The 26,351-nt window shown below is 42.7% G+C and overlaps 1 protein-coding gene across 1 annotated transcript in view; it reads right to left on the bottom strand.

Moving 5' to 3' along the window:
* ZNF235 (zinc finger protein 235) overlaps positions 1-23,279 on the bottom strand; it is a 48,725-nt gene extending 25,446 nt beyond the window's left edge. Inside the window, exons 1-4 of the mRNA XM_082710793.1 lie at positions 23,204-23,279; positions 21,694-21,756; positions 11,701-11,827; positions 10,684-10,770 (exon numbers count right to left, since the gene is read on the bottom strand). Coding sequence (XP_082566919.1) covers positions 10,684-10,770; positions 11,701-11,827; positions 21,694-21,708 — 229 coding nt within the window. The 5' untranslated portion in view covers positions 21,709-21,756; positions 23,204-23,279. The remainder of the gene's footprint in view (positions 1-10,683; positions 10,771-11,700; positions 11,828-21,693; positions 21,757-23,203) is intronic.
* Positions 23,280-26,351: the final 3,072 nt, after the last annotated feature.

Below are 26,351 nucleotides of genomic sequence, written 5' to 3'. Positions count from 1 at the left end.
CAACAGAAACTCCTGAGAGGCATCCTTGAAACCCAGGGATTGTTGTTGCACAGACAGGAGGCCCTGGAGGCAGGCCTGATGGAACTGGAGGCAAGAGTAGATAGAATCGATTGGATCCTGGGAACAGCCCAATTAATGAATTTGGCCGGATGTGGGAGTTTTACCCCAGTATGTCTGACCCACCTTGTCTGGAATTCCACATATAACACTACTATGAAGAACAGGACCATGAGCAACTGGTTAAATCAAAGCAGGACATATAAGGAGTTAATACTGCAGCAACTGGCTGAGAGTGGCGCCTCGTTCCAATCATTAGAGGTACAACTCAAAAATTTTGGGGAGTCAAATTGGCTAACTACCATATGGAATAAGTTCAAGGATCTGTGGAGATCATGGGATATTCTAGCACTTATAGTACTGCTCTTACTTCTTTTCGGGCCATGCCTCTTTCAATGTGTTCAAAATATGCTTTATAAGTTTGTAGGTTATTCTCTTATACCTGAACAGGACCAAATCCTTCCTGCCATGTCTGTGGTGGACCAGATAATGACGACAGACATTTTGGGGGAAGCAGACGTAGAGCTCGGCGACGAATCATCACTCGAGCAAGGCGTCAAGCCTGGAAAAGGCTGGAAGCCCAATTTGCGCGGCTCCACTTGGTGGATGAGTGTTCGAGACAGAGTCCAGAACATCAGGAACAAACTGCCCCGAAACAAGACATCCTGGACTTCCCACAGAGAAAAGGGAACACCATCATAAGAATTAATCCCACCATCCTGCCACAAAAGAAAAGAAAAGAAAAGGGTGGACAGAGGGAGACCTGTGAGCATGAACCCCACTGTTGTAGAGCTTCCAAACAGGCAAAGAGCTTCCAAGAACTGTTATGAACTAGGAGGTGTTACACAGGATGTTAAGAACTGTTATGAACTAGGAGGTGTTACACAGGATGTTATAGCTGACCGCAGATTGACCACCGGGACATGGTGTACGTGCTACAAGCAACATCAGCAGCAGCAGATGAGCAGCCTTGCACGTACAGCAGACCGCAGGTTAACCGCAAGCACCTTTGACGCAGTGACTGAACTGGCATATAAGCAGCACTGGCCCTCTGCTTGTCAGAGTGTGCTCTTGGGACACTCTCGCTCAGATCATCCTCCTGGTCAATGCACCCAAAAGGTGTGCTCCAGGGAGGGGATCGGTCACCTTCTCAGTCGATGCACCCAAATGGTGTGCTCCAGAGAAGGGGATCGAGGGGGAGTACCCTGGGCCCTCTTCCTAGCCCACGCGGCTAGAGTTGTCTGTCTTGTATTAGCTATTGTGTGGTACGCGCTAATAAACAGCTTTTGCTTTCAGTTATTGTGTGTGACCCGTTTGCTTCCACCATCGGACCGGCTCACTCCCCTGGGAGCTCCATGAGCGGCAGAGAGCTCCCACTACTATTTACCCCAAAGACACAGATGTAGTGAAAAGAAGGGCCATCTGTACCCCAATGTTCATTGCAGCATTGACCACAGTCGCCAAACTGTGGAAAGAGCCAAGATGCCCTTCAACTGACAAATGGATAAAGAATATGTGGTCCATATATACACAATGGAGTATTATGCCTCCATTAGAAAGAATGAATACCCAACTTTTGTATCAACATGGACGGGACTGGAGGAGATTATGCTGAGTAAAATAAGTTAAGCAAAGAAAGTCAATTATCATATGGTATCACTTAATTATGGAGCATAAGAAATAACATGGTAGACATTAAGAGAAAGAAAGAAAACGTGAATTGAGGGAAATCAGAGGGGGAGATTAAGCATGAGAGACTGTGGACTCTGAGAAACAAACTGAGGGTTTTGGAGGGGAGAAGGTGGGGAGATGGGTGAGCCTCGTGGTGGGTATTAAGGGTAGCACGTATTGCATGGAGCACTGGGTGTGGTGCATAAACAATGAATCTTGGAACACTGTAAAAATAAAGTCTAAATCAAAAAATAAATAAATAAATAAATAAATAAATAATGTAGTCAGCGTAATTTTGTTTTTTAAGAGAAGGAATGCTGGGGTGCCTGGGTGGCTCAGTGGGTTGAAGCCTCTGCCTTCGTCTCAGGTCATGATCCCAGGGTTCTGGGATCGAGCCCCACCATCGGGCTCTCTGCTCTGCAGGGAGCCTGCTTCCTCCCTTCTCTCTCTCTGCCTGCCTCTCTGCCTACTTGTGATCTCTCTCTGTCAAATAAATAAAATCTTTAAAAAAAAATAAGAGAAGGAATGCAAGGTTGTTTAGCACTGAAATCACCAATGCATTTTACCATATTCACAGCATAAAGGAGAAAATCTTATGGTCCTCTCAGTAGACTAAGCATTTTACAAAATAACCACATTCATGATAAAAACACTGAAACTAAGAACAGACGGGAGCTCAACCCAATAAGAAAACCTACAGCTCACACCATTATCAGTGGTGAAAGACTGAATGCTGTCCACGTGCTTTCAGGGAAACAAGCCATCAAAAAACCCCAAAGGTGTTCACATTGGAAAGGAAAGAATAAAGAATATACATTTGTACATCATGATTTTCTGCAGAGAAAAATCTTTAGGAATGTACAAATAAAGTATAAAAATGTTTCTAGAATATACTAATATGGGAAGACTGCAGACTACCAGGTGGAGGTCAAAAACTGATTGAATTCCTATGTTGTAAAGCCAAATAACTGAAAAATGGAATATTTCTACAGCATCAAAAAATAAACTTCTGAAAAATTAAGGATTTATAAAACCTACCCACTGAACACTATAAAATGTGATATTGTGATTTACGATAAATATGTATTTTAGTTGCCAGTTCCCATCCCACATCGCAAAACCCTTGGAATGTCCTGGGACAAAAGAACAATGGGAATATCTTTGTTTTAATACTTGGTCTCTTGTTCTCAGTTCCTGAAACCCTCCCACAGCCATAAGGGGGACACGGGTCCTGAACTTCCTAACAAACCTCTTTAACCACATCTGAGTTTAGGTTAATGAGGTGACTTCTAGCAATCCCCCAAGGATGGCAGGCCGGGTGCCATGAGAGCTATGGAACGTTCAGTCCCACCTCCTGACCTCTGGGAAAGGGAGAGGGGCAGAAGGCTGAATCAACCACTAATAGCCAATGACCACACTGATCAGGCCTAAGAAATGAAGCCTTCACACAAACTGGAAAGGAAGGGAGTTGGAGAGCCCTAAGGTCCATGGACACGTGGAGATGCAGGGAGACCAGTGAGCGCAGAGAGAGCGTGGACGCTCCATACCCCTTCCCACAGACTTTGCCCCCTGGGTCTCTTCTGGGTTATGTCCTTTTATAATAAACTGACAACCTAGTAAGTAGACTCTATCTCTGAGTTCTGTGAGCCCCTCGGGCAAAACAACTGAGCCCAAGGTGGAGGTTGCAGGGACCTCTGGAGCATGGTGAACAACTTGGACTTGTGGCTGGCCGCTGAAAGAGGATGAAGGAGGAGGGTGGGCATCTTGTAGGACCGAGCGCTTAAGCCATGGGACTGGATGCTGTATCCAGACAGATGGTGTCAGAATTGAGTTCAAATGTATGGTACCCAGCTGGTCTCCTGACCAATTGCTTAGTATGGCAATAACCCCCACATATTAGAACTGGTGTCAGAATTATAGAATTGAGGGGCGCCTGTGCGGTTCAGTTGGTTAAGGATGACTCCTTGATTTCAGCTCAGATCATGATCTCAGGGCCATGGGATTAAGGCCTGTGTCTATGCTCAGTGGAGGGTCTGCCTGAGGGTTCTCTCCCCCACCCCCCACCTGTCCCCATGCTTGCTCACTCTCTAAAATCTTTTAAAAAATTATAGAATTGAAATGCGTCACTACAAAAAAAATCAACTAAACAAACAAATGTGATAATGAAAGAGGGGCAAAAAGCTTTAAGACACGGGTGTTATATGCAACTGGTAAATTGTTGAACTCTGTATCTGAGACTAATGATATGTTATATGTTGGCTAACTGAATTTACTGAGTGATGTGATGAGCACTGGATGTTATACGCAACTGATAATTACTGAACACTACATCCTGAAACCAATGATATGCTGGCTAATTGAGTTTAAAAAAAAAAAAAAAAAACTTAGGGCACCTGGGTGGCTCAGGGGTTAAAGCCTCTGCCTTCAGCTCAGGTCATGATCTCAGGGTTCTGGGATCAAGCCCCATATTGGGCTCTCTGCTCAGCAGGGAGCCTGCTTCCTCCTTTCCCTTTGCCTGCCTCTCTGTCTACTTGTGATCTCTGTCTGTCAAATAAATAAATAAAATCTTTAAAAAAAGAAAAATAAAAAATATGTACATGAAACAAATATAGAATAACAAAAATCTCTCTCTCGATCTCAAGTCTTCTAACAAAACAGATCACAAGTTCTGGGGATGTAATGTACAACAGAATAACTATAGTTAACAATACTGCATTATATGTTTAAAAGTTTCTGAACAGTATAGTCTTAAAAGTTCCCCTCACAAGGAAAAGAATCAACTATATGAAGTCATGGATGTTAACAAAACTTATTATAGTAATCATTCTGTAATATATACAAATATAAAATCATTATGTTGTACAACTTGGACAATGATGTCCATTTCACCTCAGTAAAACTGGAAAAAAATAAAAGATAACTCAAGTAACAATAAAACTTTACATCATTAAAAAAAAGAAACTTTACATCATAAGGGAATAGAAAAAGAACAAACTGGGGTGCCTGGGTAGCTCAATCAGTTGAGTATCTGAGTTGATTTCAGCTCAGTTCATGATCTCAAGGCTGTGGGATGAAGCCCTACATCAGGCTCTGCACTAGGCGTGGAGTCTGCTTGAAATTCTCTTCCTCTCCCTCTGCTCTTCCCCCCTACTCATGTGCACTCTCTCTCTTAACAAGAAGAAAGAAAGAAAGAACAAACCAAACCCATAGTTAGCAGGAGGAAATTACGAAGAGCAGAAATAAGTCAAATATACAACAGAAAAACAAGAGAAAAATCAATGAGAAGCAACAGCTGCTTCTTCAAAAGAGCAACAAAATAGACAAAAAGTTAGCTACAGTGGCTAAGAGAGAAGACTCAGATTTCTAACATTAGAATGAAAGTGGGTGGGATGACTGGGTGGCTCAGTTGGTTAAGCCACTGCCTTAGGCTCAGGTCATGATCCCAGGGTTCTAGGATCGAGTCCTACATTGGGCTCCTTGCTCGGGGGGAGCCTGTTTCTCTCTCTGCCTGCCACTCTGCCTGCTTGAGCTCTCTCTCTCTCTCTCTGACAAACAAATAAATAAATAAATAAAATCTTAAAAAAAAAATGAAAGTGGGGACGTTGCTACTGACCATAAAGAAACAAAAGATTATAAGACAGCACTATGAATATTTCAGTGCCAACAAACTGGATAACCTAGATAGAATGGACAAATTCCTAGAAACACAAACCTAAGGTTGAATCACAAAGAAACAGAAAACCTAGACCTGTAACTGTTCAGAAGATTGAATTGGTGATAAAAAAAACTTCCCAACAAAGAAAAGCAGGGACCAGATGGCTTCACTGGTGAATTCTATCAATCATTTAAAGAAGAATATTAATTCTTGGGGTGCCTGGGTGGCTCAGTTGGTGAAGCATCTGCCTTTGGCCGGGGCTGTGATGTCAGGGTCCTGGGGCTGGGCCCCACGTGAGGTTCCCTGCTCAGTGGTGAGTCTGCTTCTCCGTTCCCCTCTATGATCTCTCTTGCTCTTACTCTCTATCAAATAAATAAATAAAAATCTTAAAAAAGAAAACAACAACAAAGAATGTTCAGTCCTTGTTCAACTTTTCCAAAAACATGGAAGAGGAGGGAGCACTTCCTACTTATTCTGTGAGGCCAGTATTGCCTGACACTAAAGCCAGACAGAGACACAGTAGAAAGGCAACTACGAACATCCCTTATGACCACTGATCTAAAAATAATAGCAAACCAAATTCAGTAGTATATTAAAAGGACACTACAACACAGCCAAGTGGGATTTATTCCTGAAATGCAAGGATGGTTCAACACACCAAAAAAATCAATGTGATATGGCACATTAACAGAATAAAGGAAAAAAAATCACATAATCATCCCAGTTAATGTAGAAAAAGCAAATGACAAAACTCAAAATGCTTTCACGATAAAAACTTTCAACAAACTAGTAATAGAAGGAAACTGCTTCAATGTAATGAAAGCTTTAAGTGAAAAATACACAGTATACATCAGACTCAATGGTGAAAGACTGAAAACTTTTCCCCCAATATCAGGATTAAGGCAAGGATGCCTACTTCCATCCCTAATATTCAGCACAGTACTGGAAGTTTTAGCCTAAGAAATTGGGCAAGAAACAAAAGGCATCCAAACTGGAAAGGAAGAAGTAAAATAGTTCATAGAGGATATGATTTTAAATTGTTCATAGAGGATATGATTTAAAATTGTCATGTATTTACCCCAAAGATACAGATGTCGTGAAAAGAAGGGCCATCTGTACCCCAGTGTTTATAGCAGCAATGGCCAAGGTCGCCAAACTGTGGAAAGAACCAAGATGCCCTTCAACGGACAAATGCATAAGGAAGATGTGGTCCCTATACACTATGGAGTATTATGCCTCCATCAGAAAGGACGAATACCCAACTTTTGTAGCAACATGGACAGGACTGGAAGAGATTATGCTGAATGAAATAAGTCAAGCAGAGAGAGTCAATTATCATATGGTTTCAATTATTTGTGGAGCATAACAAATATCATGGAGGACAAGGGGTGTTAGAGAGGAGAAGGGAGTTGGGGGAAATTGGAAGAGGAGGTGAATCATGAGAGACTATGGACTCTGAAAAACAATCTGAGGGGTTTGAAGTGGCGGGGGGCTGGTGGGAGGTTGGGGTACCAGGTGGTGGGTGTTATAGAGGGCACGGATTGCATGGAGCACTGGGTGTGGTGAAAAAATAATGAATACTGTTTTTCTGAAAATAAAGAAATCAATTTAATAAAAAAATTGTTAATAGAGGATATGATTTGAAAAATCCTAAAGGTTCCACACAAAAACCGTTTAATAAATGAATTCAGCAAAGTAGCAAGAAACAAAGTCATGCACAAAATCAGTTGCATTTCTACATACAATGAAAATTCTAAGAGGAAATTAAGAAAATAATTCCATATACAATAGTGCAAAAGAGAACAAAATGCTTGAGAATTAACTTAACCAAGGAGGTGAAAGACATGTACACTGAAAACTACAACACTGATCAATTAAAAATATAGGAAAATGGAACGACAGCTCAAGTTCATGGATTGGAAGGTTCAATATTGTTAGGAAATCATACTGAATGGAGCACTGGCTGTTATTTAAACAATGAATCATGGAACACTACCTCAAAAACTAATGATGTACTGTATGGTACTAACACAATAAAAAAATAAAAATGATTTCATTTCTATTGGGTAAAAAAAAAAAGATATCAATGCTACCCAAAAGGATCTACAAATTCAATGCAATCTCTATCAAAATTCTAATAATACAGAAACAGAAAAACCCATCCTGAAATTCCCTGAGTCACCAAAACAACTTTTAAAAAAGAAAAAAGTTGTTTTGTTTCCTACCTCCCATAGCCCCCCACCCTGCCTCATAAATTCCTCATATCAGAGAGATCAAATGAAATAAGATGGACCGGGGAAGGAGACAAACCATAAGAGACTCTTAATCTCACGAAACAAACTGAGGGTTGCTGGGGGGTGAAGGGGTAGCGATAGCGTGGATGGGGGATGGACATCGGGGAGGGTATGTGCTGTGAAATGTGTAAGACTGACAATTCACAGACCTGTAGCCCTGGGGCAAATAATACATTATATGTTAATAAAAAGAAAAGAAAAGAAAAGAAAAAAGATGTTGGAGGCAGTTATTTCCTGATTTCAAAACTTACTATAACGTTGCAGTAGTCAAAACAGCTGTGTACTGGTATAAACACATACAGACCAAGGGAACAGTCTAGAGAGCTCAGAACTATACCATCACATACACAGTCAAATGGTTTTTGACAAGTGTGCCAAGACCATTCAATGGGAAAAGGACAGTCTTTTCAATAAATGGTGCTAGAAAAATTGGATATCCACACGTCAAAGAATGAAGTCAGACCATTCCTTATTCCATTTTCAAAAATTACTTCAAAATGCATTAAAGATCTAAAGGATCTAAAACTATAAAACTCCTAGGAGAAAACATAGGACAAAAGTTTCATGATATTGGACTTAACAATGATTTCTTGGATAGAACTCCAAAGCCACAGGGAATAAAAGAAAGATAAATTTGAAAATTTCATGAAAATTAAAAATCCTTAACGCATCAAAAGACACTATCAATAGAGAAAAAGGCCACACACAGAATGAGAAAATATTTGCAAATCATATATCCAGTTAGTAAGGGATTAGTATTCAGAATACAGAGAACTCCTAAAACTCAACAGAAAACAAACGCGACTCAAAAATGGACAAAAGACTTGCCCAGACATTTCTCCGAAGATGATGTACAAATGGCTAACAAGCACACATGAAAAGATGCTCAGTTTCACTAATTATTAGAGAAATGCACATCAAAACAAGATACCACTTGGTACCCACTAGTTGTTAAAGAACAACAGCCCACACGAAACAGCAAGTGTAAGGATGATTAGTGTATGTCCCAATACACTGGGACATTGTTGGTGGGAACCTGTGCATTGCTGGTGGGAACACAAAATAGTGTGACTATTATGAAAAACAGTATGGCGATTCCTCAAAAATTAAAAATAGAATTACCAAACGAGGGGTGCCTGGATGGCTCAGTTGGTTAAGCATCTGCCTTCAGCTCAGCTCATGATCTCAGGGTCATGGGCTCCAACCCATGTTGGGCTCCCTGCTCAGCGGGGAGTCTGCTTCTCCCTCTCCCACTGCCCCTCCTGCCCCCAACCCCACTCGTGCATGCTCTCTCTCTCTCTCAAATATAATCAAAAAACATTGCCATACAATCCAGCATTTCTAGTCTCGGTATCCACACAAAAAATGGAAAGCAGGGACCTGAACAGATACTTGTACACCCCTGTTCACGGCAACATTATTCACCATAACCAAATGGTACAAACCACCCAAACGTCCAACAAAAGATGAAGAAAATGTGATCTGTACATACAGTGAACAATTATTCAGCCATAAAAAAGAAGGAAGTTCTAACATACGACACCATCAACCTTGAAGACATTACACTAAAAGAGAGAAACCAGACACTAACAGCAAACACTGCACGACTCCGCTCACATGAGGTACTTGCAAGGGTCAAATGCATAGACACGGAAAGGAGAGCAGTGGTTACTAGGAACTGGGATAGGAGAGAACAGGGAGTCACTGCCTGATGTGTAGAGTGCAGTCTGGGATGACGGAAATGTTCTGGAGATGGACAGCGCTGACGGTTGTGCAACAACAGGAATGTACTCAATGCAGCCAGGTAAAATAAATTCTATGTTATGTAGATTTTACCACAATTTCAAAATCCTATATGCTAGTCAGTCTGGTGGTGTAGTGCTTACACACAATTAAAGCAAGTCAAGGGCATGGAGTGTGATGGGAGATGGCATTTTAAGCGGTAGTCAGACAAGGCCTTGGAAGAAAGGACTTCTCAGTGACATAAGTAAGAAAGCCAGAGTGACTGGATGTGTACAGGCTGGCAGCATTCCAGCCAGAGAAGAGAAGGGAAACAGTCCTGACGTAGAGCGTATCTGTGTTGTCTGAGGCACAAGTCAGGTTGGCAAAGCAGTGGGGGGGGGGGGCGCGGGAAGGGACGACTGGAGAAAAATGCAGAATGCGGGGGCACCTGGGTGGCTCAGTGGGTTAAAGCCTCTGCCTTTGGCTCAGGTCATGATTCCAGGGTCCTGGGATCGAGCCCCACATCAGGCTCTCTGCTCAGCAGGGAGCCTGCTTCCTCCTCTCTCTCGGCCTGCCTTTCTGCCTACTTGTGATCTCTGTCAAATAAATAAATAAAATCTTAAAAAAAAAATAAAAAAGAAAATGCAGAATGCGTGTTGAAGCTGGGGGATGAGCACATACCACAGGGCCTTCCAGGCCCCTTGAACACTTTGGTTTTGGTTTTTTTAGATTTTATTTTTTGAGAGAGAGAGAGCAAGACAGCACAAGTAGGGTGAGGGGCAAAGGGAGAGGCAGACTCCCTACTGAGCACAGAGCCAAGGTGGGACTTGATCCTGAGACTCCAGGATCATGACCTGAGCTGGAAAAGCACTTAACTGACTGAGCCACCCAGGCACCTGTTTTAGTTTTTTTTTTTTTTTTTTTTTTTTTTAAGACAGAACGCACAGGGAGGGGCAGAGGGGCAGAGAGAACCTCAAGTGGACTCTGAACTGAGCGCAGGGCCTGACACAGGGCTCACTCTCCCGACCCTGAAATCACGACCTGGGCCCAAAAAAGAGGTGGATGCTTCAATGACTGGCCCCCCAGGCACCACGAGCACTTCCACTTTTACTCTGAGTGAAGGCAGAAGCCTGTGGAGGGTCTGAAACAGATGAGTGACGTGCTATGATTCATGTTTTCAAAGGCTCTCTGTGGCTGCCGTGCGAATCATCCAGAACAGAGGCAGAACAATGGGGCTGTCACCTACAATGACCCCAGCCGCATAGTTCTTATCCAAGTGCCTACCTCTTTCAGTGCAGATCTCCTTCATGCAAAGCTTCTCCTCCTCTCTCTCCAACTGGGATATCATATCTGGTTTGGAGGATGAATGCCCTATGAAACGGTAAGATAAAAGTGGAAAACATTAAGGGCAAAAGTACTAAAAAATTTTGGCTCTGATTTCATAACATAATAAGGCTCTGCCTCTCCCCAAGGCAGCATTTATCACTTTCCTATCACCACCCACAATAAGGAATATACTTGGTATCATTAGAAGTATATCACTACCATACAAATTCTCCAAGTAAGTGATCCAATGAACTGTTTCTTATTCTTTCTCGCTTTCGTTTTTTTGGAGAGGAAGTCGGGGCAGGGGGGGAGAGAGAATCTCAAGCAGACTCTGAGCTGAGTGCAGAGCCCCATGCGGGGTTCCATCTCACGACCCTGAGATCATGACCTGAGCCAAAATCAAAGTCGGATGCTTACCCAACTGAGGGTCCCCCAGCACCCCTAAAGTGAACTGTTTCTAACCAAGGTCTGTTTCTGTTGCACCCTTCCCAGTCTGACTCCCCTCCCTGGAAACCACTTGCTCTGACCCCTGCTGAATGCACGGACGTGTGCCATTCTAAGTAACAGCTCTGATGCTATGACTCTGTTCTGTAAGTATTCAATAAGACTGCTGATTCAATTTACTAAATTAGTTCCCTGACCCACCAGTAGATCATGATCAATGAGTTTAAAAAAGACAGACGAAATACAGATCCAGGTAAAGACAAGCTTAACTGTCCATTTACAGTTCATTTACACAAGACAACACCTGCCTTGGAATAAAGACTAGAAATGTCTTGTCTCTGTGCTCCAAAGGGACTGGAAAACTCTGGTGTCTGAGGAGTCCTGAAGCCTTGAACTAGTCGGCAGAGGCCAGGGATGCCACTAAACATCCTAAAATGCACAGGAGACTCCTCAAAACAAGGAACCATCTGCCTCCAACTTCAGGAGAAACCCTGCTTGAGGGGATGAGTTCCAGAAGGATCCTATCCTCACCCACAGAGACCAGGTTCCTGAAGTTCTCCAGCATCACGTCACGGTACAGCTTCCTCTGGGTGGAATCCAGCAGCCCCAGCTCCTCCTCACTGAAGACCACTGCCACATCATTGAACGTCACTGCCTCCTACAACAACAAGTACACGCAGACTCAGTCTCACACTCAGTGGACACTGGCAGCAGGGCCGCGCTGAGGAGGCGGAGGAGCTATGGGGATGTTGTTCCACACTGTGTGGGATCGGAGCAACTCTTCTTAGTGGTAGTCTCTCCCCTTCCACAAGCACACCAAAAATGCAAGGGTCCCAGGGGGAGGAGAAGGAAAGAGAAGAAGAAAACAAAAACCACCAGTGTACACGCAACATGGTGCCCTTCATACAGTTACGTCTCTAGAACTGTCATGGTCAAATCGTATCACACACACATTTTAGAATTTGACCGACAGTGCCAAATTTTCTAAGAAATTTGTCAGAAATGTTGCATGAATTTTTTTCAACAGTATTTAATAGAGGCCGTCTCCTTCTCTCACTGGGCAGTCTCACTACTTCGTCCACATGTGCCCATCCAACAGGCCTTCAGCACCCCGCCGGGCAGGTGCACAGTTCATTCTCTGGGATCTCAGGAGCATACCCTATCTGTCAAATGCAGAATTCAGTGTCAAGGTTAAGAGCCTGTGTTCTGGAGACTACATGCCTCTGAGGCTCTGTCCGTTACTGACTTTGGGACTGTGGTCAAGTCACCTAACTTCTCAATACTTGAATGTCTTTGTCTGTGTGATAGTCTACATCATAAGGATCAAATGAGAATATATAAAGGACTTAGGACAGCATCTAATGTGCATTAAGTACTCAACAAATGTCAGCTGTCACTCTTACTGCTACCATCATTGTTTCTGGTTGCATTATTATTCTGTAAGTGGTGATCTAGAATATATTTACTGATTCCAAGAAATGAATAGCTATTCTACATTATTAATAATGCTGCAGAAAACATTTTTACACAGATCTCAGCCAACTGTCCTGTTATTTCCCTAGGATAAGTTCCAAGAAGTGGCAATTGCTTTGTTGAAAAATAGGCACCTTTATTTTGCTAATATAATGACAATTTTCCCAATGAACTCTTCCTGTAAGAGAACAGAAGTATCCCTGATTCTCTATCTTCTGGCCAAAATTATACATTATCTTATTTCTAAAATTTTGGGTAATTTGATAAGTGATCAAAACTTAAAAAAAATGAAATAAGTGGAATTTTTTTTTTTTAAGTTTTAAAAAAGATTTATTTGAGGGATGGGGGAGAGAGAGAGTGAGAGAGAGAGAGCGTGCAAGCGGGGCAGGGCAGATGGAGAGGGAAAGAATCTCAAGCAGACTCTGTGCTGAGTGTGGAACCCGACTCAGGGCTTGATCTCACAAACCTGAGCTGAAACTGAGAGTCGAACACTCAACCAACTGAGCCACCCAGGTGCCCTCCACTTACTTAATTTTTTTGAAAAACTATCTTTCAAGATGGCATATCAACTATACACAAATAATTTTTTAAAGATATTTATTTACTGGGGCGCCTGGGTGGCTCAGCGGGTTAAAGCCTCTGCCTTCGGCTCAGGTCATGATCCCAGAGTTCTGGGATCGAGACCCGCATCAGGCTCTCTGCTCAGCGGGGAGCCTGCTTCCTGCTCTCTCTCTCTCTCTGCCTGCCTTTCCGCCTGCCTGTAATTTCTGTCAAATAAATAAATAAAATCTTTAAAAAAAAAAAGATATTTACTTATTTATTTGTTTATTATTTAACGGAGAGATCACCAGTAGGCAGAGAGGCAGGCAGAGAGAGAGGGAAGCAGGCTCCCTGCCGAACAGAGAGCCCGATGCAGGGCTCGATCCCAGAAGCCTGAGATTATGACCTGAGCCAAAGGCAGAGGCTTAACCCACTGAGCCACCTAGGTGCCCCAATACACAAATAATTTTTAAAATATCTTTTGATTTTTTTATATATTACCCGTTCGTTTTCTTTGCTCATAATCCTATAGATCTTATAGAGTATCTTATAGATCAGTAAAATTTGTACTGAGAATATTAAGCCTTTTTCCTAGTGTGTATAAATTCCCACATTCACTGCCCCACCCACTGGCTCCTGTTTCCTATTATGTATACCAACTTCTTCTGTATAGAAATAAAAATTATCTCAATGCTAGCTAGAGTTCTGAGCATCTACACACTAAACAACGAGTGGATATATCTGACAGAGAGACAGCCACTAAGAAAGGGAATTAGGTGAGGATGTATTAGTTTTGGAGTCTTCCGTCTACCAGCCATACCAGCACGCATGCAGCCTGGCCTCAGGTCCCTGAATAGAGAAGTCTCTTTTCTTTTGGATCTTTCCATTTACTGTGATTTAACACCTGAAACTCCTGGATTAGATAATAGGAACTTTAGTGTCACTGGGCACTGAGTAGATGTCAGTAGGTATCTGAAGGTTCACAAGCCTGTTTCTTCATCTTAAAATGCAGGTAATACCACCTATATCCTCACACATCTGTTCCACAGAGTAAATGTCTGGTAAATCCCTAGTACTAAGGATTTTTAAAACTAAGTATGTACTTCTTTAAAACATACTAACATGTCAATGAACAAAATAAACATCTAACTATAATACGCACATGGTTTAACTTAGAATAAAAAAGGAATCTAGCTCCTTTTTAAAATTATTTACTTATTTTTTAAGTGAGTTCTATGACCAACGTGGGGCTTGAACTCAAGACCCCAAGATCTAGAATCTCATGCTGTATGGCCTGAGCCAGCCAGGTACACTCCAAATCTGGCTCTTCTTGTTTAAAGACAACTAAAATTATTTTCTCTGACTTTAGTCCGAGGTGGACTATGCCACACCAAGCCACACTTTAGATAGACATTCTTACAACCAAATGTGAGGCACCACATGTGAGAAAACCATGGAGTCCCTGGAGCTTTAAAGAGGGGGAAAAAAAACCCTGAGATCTCAGAGTTTCTGTACAGGAAGAAAGGTTATATGATGTTAGCAAACTGTTATTGCAAACATCTTTAAAATGGTAAAATCCACATAAATGGAGATTAGGATAAAGCATAGGTAAATTATGGAAAATGATGTGATCATTTAAATTGTAGGTAATATGGTAGTGGGGAGGCATAGGAGTAGGGGACTCTATTTCAACCTGTCCCCTGAACTAGCTGGACATGTATCCATCCTGGACACCCACAAAATCTGCCTGAGATATAAGAAGATGCATCTGGAGCTCTACAAACAGAATATCTCCGGAAGTTGGTCTCCAGGTATGAAGCAGGGAGCTGTGATTCTGCAGGCAGATATAGGAGCATACATGGAAGGAGGAGGGAGCTTCAGTGATCTTGTGCCAGGAAGGCAAAAGCCTCCTGCACTGCGGACCTGGCACAGATTTTGAAGACTGGAGGCCACAGGGAAAGGACTTCAGGGCAGCCCCCCAGACTGAAACCTGGAACTATAGGGGTACTGTCAGTTTTAGAAGTGCAAAGGGCAGAGACATGCCCAGCCCTGGGAATGATGGTTGGGAGTGCTGCTGTGGAGAAAACAGCCCAGGTGGCTGCAGTTTTCAGCAGCACAGACAGAAACAGAAACAGTGTGGCCTGGAGGGCTTTCTGGAGAACAGACTGAGGTCTCTCTGTTCTGAGACAAAGGACTGGATAAGGTCACTTTTGCTCTGACTCTTGGAAGAGATGAGGAAAGCCACTAGGGAAAGCCACCAGAGAACAAAACTCTTCTGCTCCCAAAACCAGTTTTCACTGAGCACATACTCCCCCACAGGGGAGAGGGCAACTCTGTCCAAACAGGATTGTCTGAGGAACAGTGCGGCAGTCCCCGCCCCCAGAAGACACGCTGAAAGAACAAGAGGCCGACAACCCTAAGATCCTTATAAAACACAGGTGTATCTTGCTTGGGTTATGGTCAATAGTTTAGACTCTGTACATTCCCTCAAACACCCCTCAACAGAATGACTAAGGGGAGGAGCCCCAAACAAAGGAAAGAATCAGAGACTGTGGCCTCTGTCACAGAACTAATGGATATGGATATGAGCAAGATGTTGGAAATAGACTTCTGAGTAACAATTATCAAGGCGATACCTAAGCTTGAGAAAAAAAAATAACGATAGTATAGAATCTCTAAGGGCAGAAATGAGTTCTAATAAGGCCAAACTTAAAAATGCTATGAATGAAAGGCAGTCTAAACTGGATACTCTGACTGCCAGGTAAATGAGGCAGAAGAACGAATTAGTGAGCTAGAGAATGAGATGATAGAAAAGAAGGAAACTGAGGTGGCATGGGAAAAACAAAAACACAAGGGATCAAACTGAGAAATTAGTGACTCAGTGAAACATTTCAATATTAGAATTACTGGGATCCCTGAGGGGTGGAGAGAGAGAGAGAGAGAGGTCTAGAAAATATATTTGAGCAAACTGTAGCTGAGAACTTCCCTAATCTGGGAAAGGAAACAAGCATTCATGTCAAAGAGTCAGAGAGGACCCCTCCCAATATCAATGAGGACAGACCAATGCCATGACATATTATATTATAATATAATAGTATAATTCATAAATCAAAGATCCAAGAAAACAATCTCGAAAGCAGCAATGGGAAGAGGACATTTCTTATGTACAGGGGGAAGAACACATCAGAATAACATCAGACCTGTCCACAGAGACCTGGCAAGCCAGAAAGGGCTGGTAAAGACATAGTGAAAGTATTAAAGAAGAACAAAATATGCCCTGAGAACAAAATGAGAAGAACAAAATGCCCTGCAGAAAATATTAAGGGGGGGGGTGTTCTATAAAAGGAGAATGACCCCAAGAGTGATACAGAAATGTACAGAGACAATCTATAGAAACAAGGACTTCACAGGCAACATGATGACAATAAAATCATATCTTTCAAGAATCACTCTCAACATGAATGGCCTAAATGCTCCCATGAAATGGCACAGGGTTGCAGTTTGGATAAAAATACAGGACCCATCCAGATGCTGTCTATAAGAGACTTGTTTTGAACCAAAGATACATCCAGACTGAAAATGAAGGGATGGAGAACCATCTTTCATGCCAATGGACTTCAAAAGAAAGCTGAGGTAGCAATTCTCACATCAGACAAATTAGATTTTAAGCTAAAGGCTGGAGTTAGAGATACAGAAAGACAGTATATCATTCTTAAAGGGTCTATCCAACAAGAGGATCGCACAATTCTAAATATTTATGTCCCCAACATGGGAGCAGCCAACTACATAAGCCATCTGTTAACCAAAATAAAAAGACATATTTATAACAATATGTTAATTGTAGGAGACCTCAACACTCCATTCTCACCACTAGACAGATCATCTAAGCAGAAGAATCAACAAAGGATCAAGAGCTTGGAATGACACACTGGACCAGATGGACCTCATAGACATATACAGAACATTCCTCCATAAAACAGAATACTTCTTCTCAAACGCACATGGAACTTTCTCCAGAATAGATCACATACTGGGTCACAAATCTGGTCTCAACTGTTACCAAAAGATTGAGATTACTCCCTGCATGTTCTCAATACAATACTTTGAAACTGGAACTCAACCACAAGAAAAAGTTTAGAAGAAATTCAAACACTTGGAAGCTAAAGACCATTCTGCTCAAGAATGTTTGGGTGAGGGGCGCCTGGGTGGCTCAGTGGGTTAAGCCGCTGCCTTCGGCTCAGGTCATGATCTCAGGGTCCTGGGATCGAGTCCCACATCGGGCTCTCTGCTCAGCAGGGAGCCCACTTCCCTCTCTCTCTCTCTGCCTGCCTCTCCACCTACTTGTGATTTCTCTCTGTCAAATAAATAAATAAAATCTTAAAAAAAAAAAAAGAATGTTTGGGTGAACAAGGAAATCAAAGAACTTAAACAATTCATGGAAACTTATGAGAAAGAAAACATCAGTCCAAAACCTAAGGGATACTGCAAAGGTGGTCCTAAGGGAGATATACATAGCCATCCAAGCCTCACTCAAAAAAACAGAAAAAATTTTGAATACACAAATTAACTTTACACCTTAAATTTGGGGTAGCAAGAACAACAAATAAAAACAACAAACAAAAAAACAATAAATAAAGCCTAAGCCAGGCACAAGAAGGGAGATCATTAAGATTAGAGCAAAGATCAATGAATTAGAAACCAGAAATACAGGAGAACACATCAATGAAACTAGAAGCTGATTCTTTGAAAGACTTAGTAAGAGCGATAAACCACAGGCCATATGTATCCAAAAGAAGAGAAAGGACCCAAATTAATAAAATTATGTAATAAAATTATGAATGAAAGGGGAGAGACCATGACTCACACCAAGGAAATAGAAACAATTCTTAGAGTGCTCGCTTCAGCAGCACATATACTAAAATTTGAAGAAACAATTTTTAGAAATTATCACCAACAACCAAATGCAAAAAAATTAAGCAATCTAGAAGAAAGGAATGCATTCCTAGAAACCTATAAAACTACCAAGACTGAAGTAGGAAGAAATTGACAACCTGAATAGACCAATAACTAGTAACAAGATTGAGGCAGTGATCAAAAACCTCCCAAAAAACAAGATTCCAGGGCCTGATGATTCCCTGGGGAAATCTACCAAATATTCAAAGAAGAAATAAAACCTAGTCTCCTGAAGCTGTTTCAAAAAGTGGAACAGAAGGAAAACTTCCAGACTCATTCTATAAGGTCAGAATTACCTTGATCCTGGAACTAGGCAATGACCCCAGAAAAAGGAGAATTTCAGACCAATATCCCCGGTGAATATGGATGCCAAGATTCTCAACAAGATCCTAGTTAATAGGATCCACCAGTACATTATAAGGACTATCCATCATGACTAGGTGGGATTTATCCCTGGGAAGCAAATGTGGTTCAACATTCACAAATCAATCAATGTGACAGAACACATTAATAAGAGGATGGACAAGAACCACGTGGTCCTCTCAATTGATGCAGAAAAAGCATTGACAAAATACAGCATTCTTTCCTGATTAGAATTAGAGTGTAGGGATAGAGGGAACATTCCTCAATTCCATAAAAACCATCTATGAAAAGCCTACAGCGAATTATCATTCTCAATGGGGAAAAGCTGAGAGCATTTCCCTTAAGATCAGGAACATGACAATGATGCCCACTCTCACAACTATCATTCAGCATAGTACTAGAAGTCCTAGCAACAGCGACCAGAAAACAAAAAGAAATAAAAGGCATTCAAACTGACAAAGAAAAAGTCAAACTCTCCTTCTTTGCAGATGACATGATACTTCATGTGGAAAACCCAAAAGACTCCATCCCCAAATACTAGAACTCATACAGCAATTCAGTAATGTGGCAGGATGCAAAATCAATGCACAGAAATCAGTAGCTTTCCTATACACTAAGAGTGTAACTGTAGAAAGAGAAATTAGGGAATCAGGTCCATTTACAATAGCACCAAAAACCTAAGATACCTCAAAATAAATCTAACCAGAGGTAAAGGATCTATACTCTAGAAACTACAGAACACTTATGAGAAGGCGTTGAAGACACAAAGAGATGGAAAAACATTCCATCATTCCATACTCATAGATCGGAAGAATAAACATTGTTAAAATATCTATGCTGCCCAGAGCAACCTATACTTCCAGTGCCATCCCGATCAATATAACAATGGCATTTTCCAAAGTGCTGGAACAAACAATCCTAAAATTTGTATTGAACTACAAAAGAGCCCAAATTGCCAAGGAAATACTGAAAAAGAAAAACAAAACTGGGGGCATCACGTTGTCTGATTTCAAGCTTTACTACAAAGCTGTGATCACCAAGAAAGTATGGTACTGGCACAGAAACAGACACATAGACCAGAGGAACAGAGTAGAGAGCCCAGATATGGACCTGAAATTCTATGGTCAACTCATCTTCAACAAAGCAGGAAAAAACATCCAGTGGAAAAAAGACTCTTTAATAAGTGGTGCTAGGAAAATTGGACAGCTATGTATAGAAGAATGAAACTCGACCATTCTCTTAAACCATACACAAAGATAAACTCGAAATGCATGAGACCTCATGTGAGGCAGAAATCCATCAAAATCCTAGAGAAGAAAACAGGCACTAACCTCTTTGACATCAGCCACATTAACTTCTTTCAAGATAGGTCTCCAAAGGCAAAGGAAACAAAAGTGAAAATAACCTTTTGAGGGGCGCTTGGGTGGCTCAGTGGGTTAAAGCCTCTGCCTTCAGCTCAGGTCATGATCCCAGGGTCTTGGGATCGAGCCCCGCATCGGGCTCTCTGCTCAGTGGGAAGCCTGCTTTCCCCTCTCTCTCTGCCTGCCTCTCTGCCTACCTGTGATCACTCTCTCTGTCAAATAAATAAATAAAATCTTAAAAAAAAAAAAAACAACCTTTTGAGACTTTATCAAGATAAAACGACTCTGCACAGCAAAGGAAACAGTCAACAGAACAAAGAGGCAGCCCACAGAATGGGAGAAGATATTTGCAAATGACACTTCAGATAAAGAAGAAAACATCTGATATTCAAGATCTATAAAGAACTTCTCAAACTCAACACCCACAAAACAAATGATCATGTCAAAAAATGGGCAGAAGACATGAACAGACACTTCTCCAAAGAAGGCATACAAATGGCTAACAGACACATGAAAAAATGTTCATCATCATTAGGCATCAGGGAGATTCAAATCAAAACCACATGGCGATACCACCTTATACCAGTTAGAATGGCAAAAATCGACAAAGCAAGAAACAACAAGTGTTGGAGAGGCTGTAGAAAAAGGGGAACCCTTTTACAGAGTCGGTAGGAATGCAAGTTGGTGCAGCCACTTTGGAAAACAGTGTGAAGGTTCCTCAAAAAATAAAAAATAGAGCTATGACCCAGCAATTGCACCACTGGGTATTTATCCCAAAGATACAGATGTGAAAAGAAGGGCCATATGCACCCCAGTGTTCATAGCAGCAATGTCCACAATAGCCAAACTGTGGAAGGAGCCAAGATACCCTTCAACAGATGAATGGATGAAGAAGATGTGGTCCAAATCCACAATGGAATATTCCTCAGCCATCAGAAAGGACAAACACCCACCATTTGTATCGACATGGACGGGACTGGAGGAGATTATGCTGAGTGAAATAAGTCAAGCAGAGAAAGACAATTACCATAAGGTTTCACTTATTTGTGGAACATCAGGAATAGCACAGAGGACATTAGAAGAAGCAAGGGAAAAATGAAGGTGGGGAATTCAGAGGGGGAGATGAAGCATGAGAGCCTGTGGACTCCAGGAATCAAACAGAGTTTTAGAGGGGAGGGGGTAGGGGGACGGTGGGCCTGGTAATGGGCATTAAGGAGGACACCCACTATAATGAGCACTGGGTGTTATATGCAAACAATGAATCATGGAACACTACATCAAAAATTAATGATGTACTGTATAGAGACTAACATCACCATCATCATCATCAACATCATAAATTGTAGGTAGTATAAAATTACATTTAAAAATGCAAAATGTGGGTGCCTGGGTGGCTCAGTGGGTTAAAGCCTCTGCCTTCAGCTCAGGTCATGATCCCAGGATCCTGGGATTGAGCCCCGCATCAGGCTCTCTGCTCAGCAGGGAGCCTGCTCCCTGCACCACCGTCCCCCCACTCCTGCCACCTACTTGTGATCTCTGTCAAATAAATAAATAAAATCTTTAAAAAAAATCCAAAATGTACTTAAAGTATGATTAAAAATCTAGACATGTCAACTCAAATGAGAAGGCATGTGGGACAATTAAAACTGATTTGTAAACACATTTGTAATGTGGGAGTTGTTTTTTTTTTTAATATTAATTTTCACACTATTATTTGGAAATAAAAAGCAAACATCTTGGGTCCCCTTTTACCCTTTCCAAGCAGGGGTAAAATGCATCCGATCTTTTGAAATGAGACATCATTTCAAGGAATAGGAAGGCAAGCCCAACTTACCTGGAACTTGGTCATTTTTCTCCTTTTCCTTCTGGGGAGAGGCAGAGCTCTGGGATGGCAAAACTGTGGAAGGGAAAGTCATCATGAGAGAGCTGCTAGTCCGTGTGGTGCTTTGTGCCAACAGGAAAAGGTGCCTCTTTCTCCAGGCAGAACTTAGAACAGGAGCTGGATTCCAGCTTCCCCTGGGCGCCCTCAGTCAGCTGCCTTCATACAAAAACAGTCCCTAACATAAGTGCTTCTGGTAGTTTCCAGAGCACTCCTGAGCCTGGGTAGGAGAGGAAATGAGAGACATATAGGCAATATAACTTAATGGGGCCAAAGTAGCTGGGTTCAAATTCTGCATTTCTGCTTATTGCTTTCTACTTCCTAGCAGCGTAAACCCTGAGGGAGTTATTAATCTTTCTGCGCCTCCATCCAGTCACATGTAAACGGGGATCATAGGAATGTCAGTATTCCCTATGTCTTGCAGTGTCAAATAAGCAGATGCCATTATGCTTCATAAAACTTCCCTTGCAGATTTGTTAAAAAAAAAAAAAAGAAGAAGAAGAATGTTTTAAGACACCCAGAATTCAGAGCCATGAGTTAGCATTACCCTAACTGATTGGTGATCCCACAGATAATTTGTTGTACTGCTAATGACAGACTGTCATGATTCCCCCCACATTACACCATTTTAATAGGTGTAATTACTTGAGCATGTTACTAAGCTGGAAGAGCCTCAACTAAGTCTCTTCTCCCGTATGCACGGAGGCAAATAATGGCTAATAACCGCAGACTAAGAAATCCTGCTGCATGTAAACTAAGGACACGCAGCTGCAGCACGCTGCGAACAGTTAAGGACTCGCTATGCCGCAGGCACTCTGAGAGGCCGTGCTCACAGCTGTTTCTCTGGGATAAACCACGGAGACCTTTCCCCAGGGTCCGGCTGAAGAGAACTCTGAAGTGTCACGGATGAGTCCAGAGGTGCAGGACCGGCCCCCCAGCGTAAATCAGTGAAGGGCCAGCGGAGCTGCAGCTGGGGCTCCGAGCCCACGCCGGGCTCTCAGGAGCTTCCCAGCCACCGGGGGCCCGAGTTTGACGACAGAATTCACGGTCCCGTCCGATCCTGCACCAGGCACTGATTTCTAGCTTTCCTACCCAATCTCACTGAATTCTCAGAACACCACTGGGAAGGCGCTAACGCTTTTTAGCCAAGGGGAAACCGAGGCAAGGAGATGTCAAGTCACTCGCCCGTTGTTTTACCGCGAGGCGGGCGCAGCGCCGGCTGGCAGGTCCGCGACCCGGGCCGGGGACGCGGAGAGCGCGGGAGACCTTCAAACTCCGCTAGCCACGCGCGTCCGCCCCGACGCCGAGGCTTCGCGGAGCAGCGGCACTCCGCCGCTGCCTACGTCCCCGTCCTCCGCCGCCGGCTGCGACACCCCTTCCCCAGGAGCGAAGGCCGGCTGGCTGTTGGCCCCACGCCGAGGCCGAGAAGGCTCGGAGGGACCGCAGGGACGCGCGCTTAACTCACCTCACTGCCAGCAACCTCGGCCCCGACCTCGCCTTCCTGGAGCGGAAGTGCCTCCGAGCCGCCGACTATATCCAGCTCCTGGACTACACTTCCCAGAATGCCCCAGGGGAAGCACCTCAGGTTTCGCGCACCTGCTGACTACATTTCCCAGAATGCAGCTCGCGGGGCCGCGCCTCCCACCAGCCGGCTCTCGGTCGGGCAAAGATGCGATTCAGGTTGAGTCCTTCCTTTGGCGCGGTAACTGTCAGATTTTTTTGTTGTTGTTGTTTCATACATTTCTTAAAGCTCATGAGAAATGAATTGCGAACTGAAGCTTACACGGTGAAGTTAACCAAGATTTTGAGCGGGAGCAAGTCGGGGGATGGTGCTAAAAATGGAAAACGTGAAATTGACTTAGGCTGAACCTAAGTTCCTTAGGGGACTTTGGATCTCAAAGCTGCATCAAGTGTCGGCTCCTTGGATATTGCTAATCGCGGTGAGAACACCGCCGCAGCGGAGACAGCAGCTCCACGGGGCCGCAAAGTCAAGGTTGGAATTCACTGAGAATTGCAAGTTTGGTTTCAATGCAACGAACTTGATTAGGTTTGCGTAAGGTTCATGGTAATACAGTCCAGGATTGGGGGGACCGGGGAGGGTTTTTAGGTGCCAGGTGATGCTGCTTGCTTTCGAAGAGATTTAAGGTTAATGGAAGATTGAAGATTGATGGAACCTATGGAAGTTCCCGTGATGAACAATCAAGAAATCTGCTTGGACGGGAATCCCCTGGAACAGTAAAGGCGTGCTAATGACAACAGTTATGTTAACATAGACGGTATACTGTGGGGAGGGAGGGAGGGAGGCAGGAAGTTTCCTTCCTCAGTGTCCAAGCTATCCGCACGATGCGGGAAGGGAAGGGAAAGAGATAAGGGAAATGTGCTTGACTCCTCTGCCTCCTTTATTGTCCACAAGGCACCTAAGGGCTATCGACACTGTTTTGTGGCATGAGCTACTCATCCTAATAAGCTGAGAATTTGCAAAAAGTTGAAACATTGATTATGTTCCAAAGAGAAATATCTCGAATTTCATTTACAAAAATGAATTGTATTAAAAAACGATTCAAGTGACTTTAAAGTTCTAATTGGCTTTATGTAACGATTCTTGAATTAAGCATCATCCCTTCTAGTAAATAGAAGGGAGCTCCCAGGAGCTGCGCAAATGGTCCATACAAGGAGGTGATTAGGAAAAAAAAAAAAAAAAAAAAAAAAAAAAAAAAAGGAAGAAGAAGGAAGGAAGAAAGAAAAGGAAGAAAAGAAAGAAGGATTATTTCAGGTCAGGTTACCTTGTCTTAGGGGAAGGCAGGGCAGGGAGTCTCATCAGGCAAATTAGTCCACTCCTGGGATAGAAGTCTTAGTTTGCTATCCTGGGGACAGGTGATTCCCCCTTCACTCGTTCGTTCGTTCGTTCCTTCCTTCTTCCCTCTCTTCCTCCTTCCCTCTCCCACTTTTTGCTTTCTCTCCCTCTTTCTTTTTCTTTTTCGTTCTCTCTCTCCTTTCTCTTTCTTCTTCCCTCTCTCTCCCTCTCTCTCTCCCCCTTCCTCCCCTTCCTTACTTCCGTTCCTTTTTTCCTTTCCTTTCCTTTCAAATAGTTGTGGCAGATGAAAATAGCTCTATTGCAGGGAACTTCAGAAAATTCTGTGGCGTGTGCTTTATATAAAACTTAAATTGTTTTGTAATTCAAGTTCAGCTTCAGATTATTTCATTACATAGTTTTACTATGTACTATTCTGTTCCCGAATAAAGTGTTTTGTGATTGAATAACCCAAGTGAAACCAGGAAGCCACGGTTTTTCTCCTCAGCTGGAAATGTATTTGTAGCTTTTTATTATGAAAGTCTTCAAACATTTACAAAAGCAGAGAGAATAGTAAAATGTACCTCATATACTTATATCCTAAATTTAATACCGTTTTAACCATCTCATTCATATATCATTTTTAAAAATATTTTATTTATTTGACAGACAGAGATCACAAGTAGGCAGAGAGACAGGCAGAGAGAGAGGAGGAAGCAGGCTCCCTGCTGAGCAGAGATCCCGATGTGCGGCTGGATCCCAGGACCCTGGGATCATGACCTGAGCCAAAGCCAGAGGCTTTAACCCACTGCGCCACTGAGGCGCCCCTCATTCATATATCATTTTTATTTTTAAATTTTAGATACGGAATCTTAGAACAAATCCCTGACATCGTGTTTTTAACTCCTCAATACTTTGGTAAATATTTCCTTAAAATATTTTATTTCAAAACCACAGTATCATTATCACACTCAGTAATAATTACCAATAAACCCTTCACATCTCCCACTACCTGTAGAACTGTGCGCAGAGTTAGGGGTCTCCAGAAAAAGAAAGCGGAGGTACAGCTTTCATGACAGAAGTTACTTTAGGCCCCCAGCTGTTTTCCATTATCTCCGCTCTACTTGCCTTAGCACACCCCTTGCAAAACTTCCTAGGAGGTGTCAGAATTACAAAGATATGCAAAAACCTCAGTAGTTGTGGATTTTTAAGGGAACAATGAGAATGCAAAAACTAAGTCTCTAGCAGCCCAGGATATAGCCTAACCATATCAGAGATAATAAACTAGCAGTAGAACTCCAGTGCTGTTTTCTTTCTTTCTTTTTTAAGATTTTATTGATTTATTTGAGAGAGAGACACAGTGAGGGAAGGAACACATGCAGGGGGACTAGGAGAGGGAGAAGCAGGCCTCCCACCGAGCATGTGGGACTGGATCCCAGGGCACTGGGATCATGACCTGAGCCAAAGACAGATGCTTAAGACTGAGCCACCCCGGTGTCCCATACAGTGCTCTTTCAAAAGCAAACAAGACCCCGTGTTCCTTACCCAGGACGAAGAGCTCAAGACCTCATCCAGTTTATACCGGCTCTCAGAGCACAGCCCCATACCCTTGTCCAGCAGTTACCTCTGCTTCATTATTCCACTAAAGTCTTCACCCTTGGAGGAGCACACGATTCATTTACATAATATGGGACGCCTGTATAGGCATGTTTTTTACAACCTTGGGTCCACCTTTGCATATAATGACGAAGCTCCCTCTGCTGAATATTCATCCTAACCCCTAAAAAGAAACCTCTCATCCCTGCTGGGGGAGTCACAGCTT

This window comes from Mustela nivalis (assembly GCF_964662115.1).
Source record: "Mustela nivalis genome assembly, chromosome: 18".
Taxonomy (NCBI): domain Eukaryota; kingdom Metazoa; phylum Chordata; class Mammalia; order Carnivora; family Mustelidae; genus Mustela; species Mustela nivalis.
Note: the sequence above shows the minus strand (reverse complement) of the source record. Positions and strands in the feature narration are given on the sequence as shown.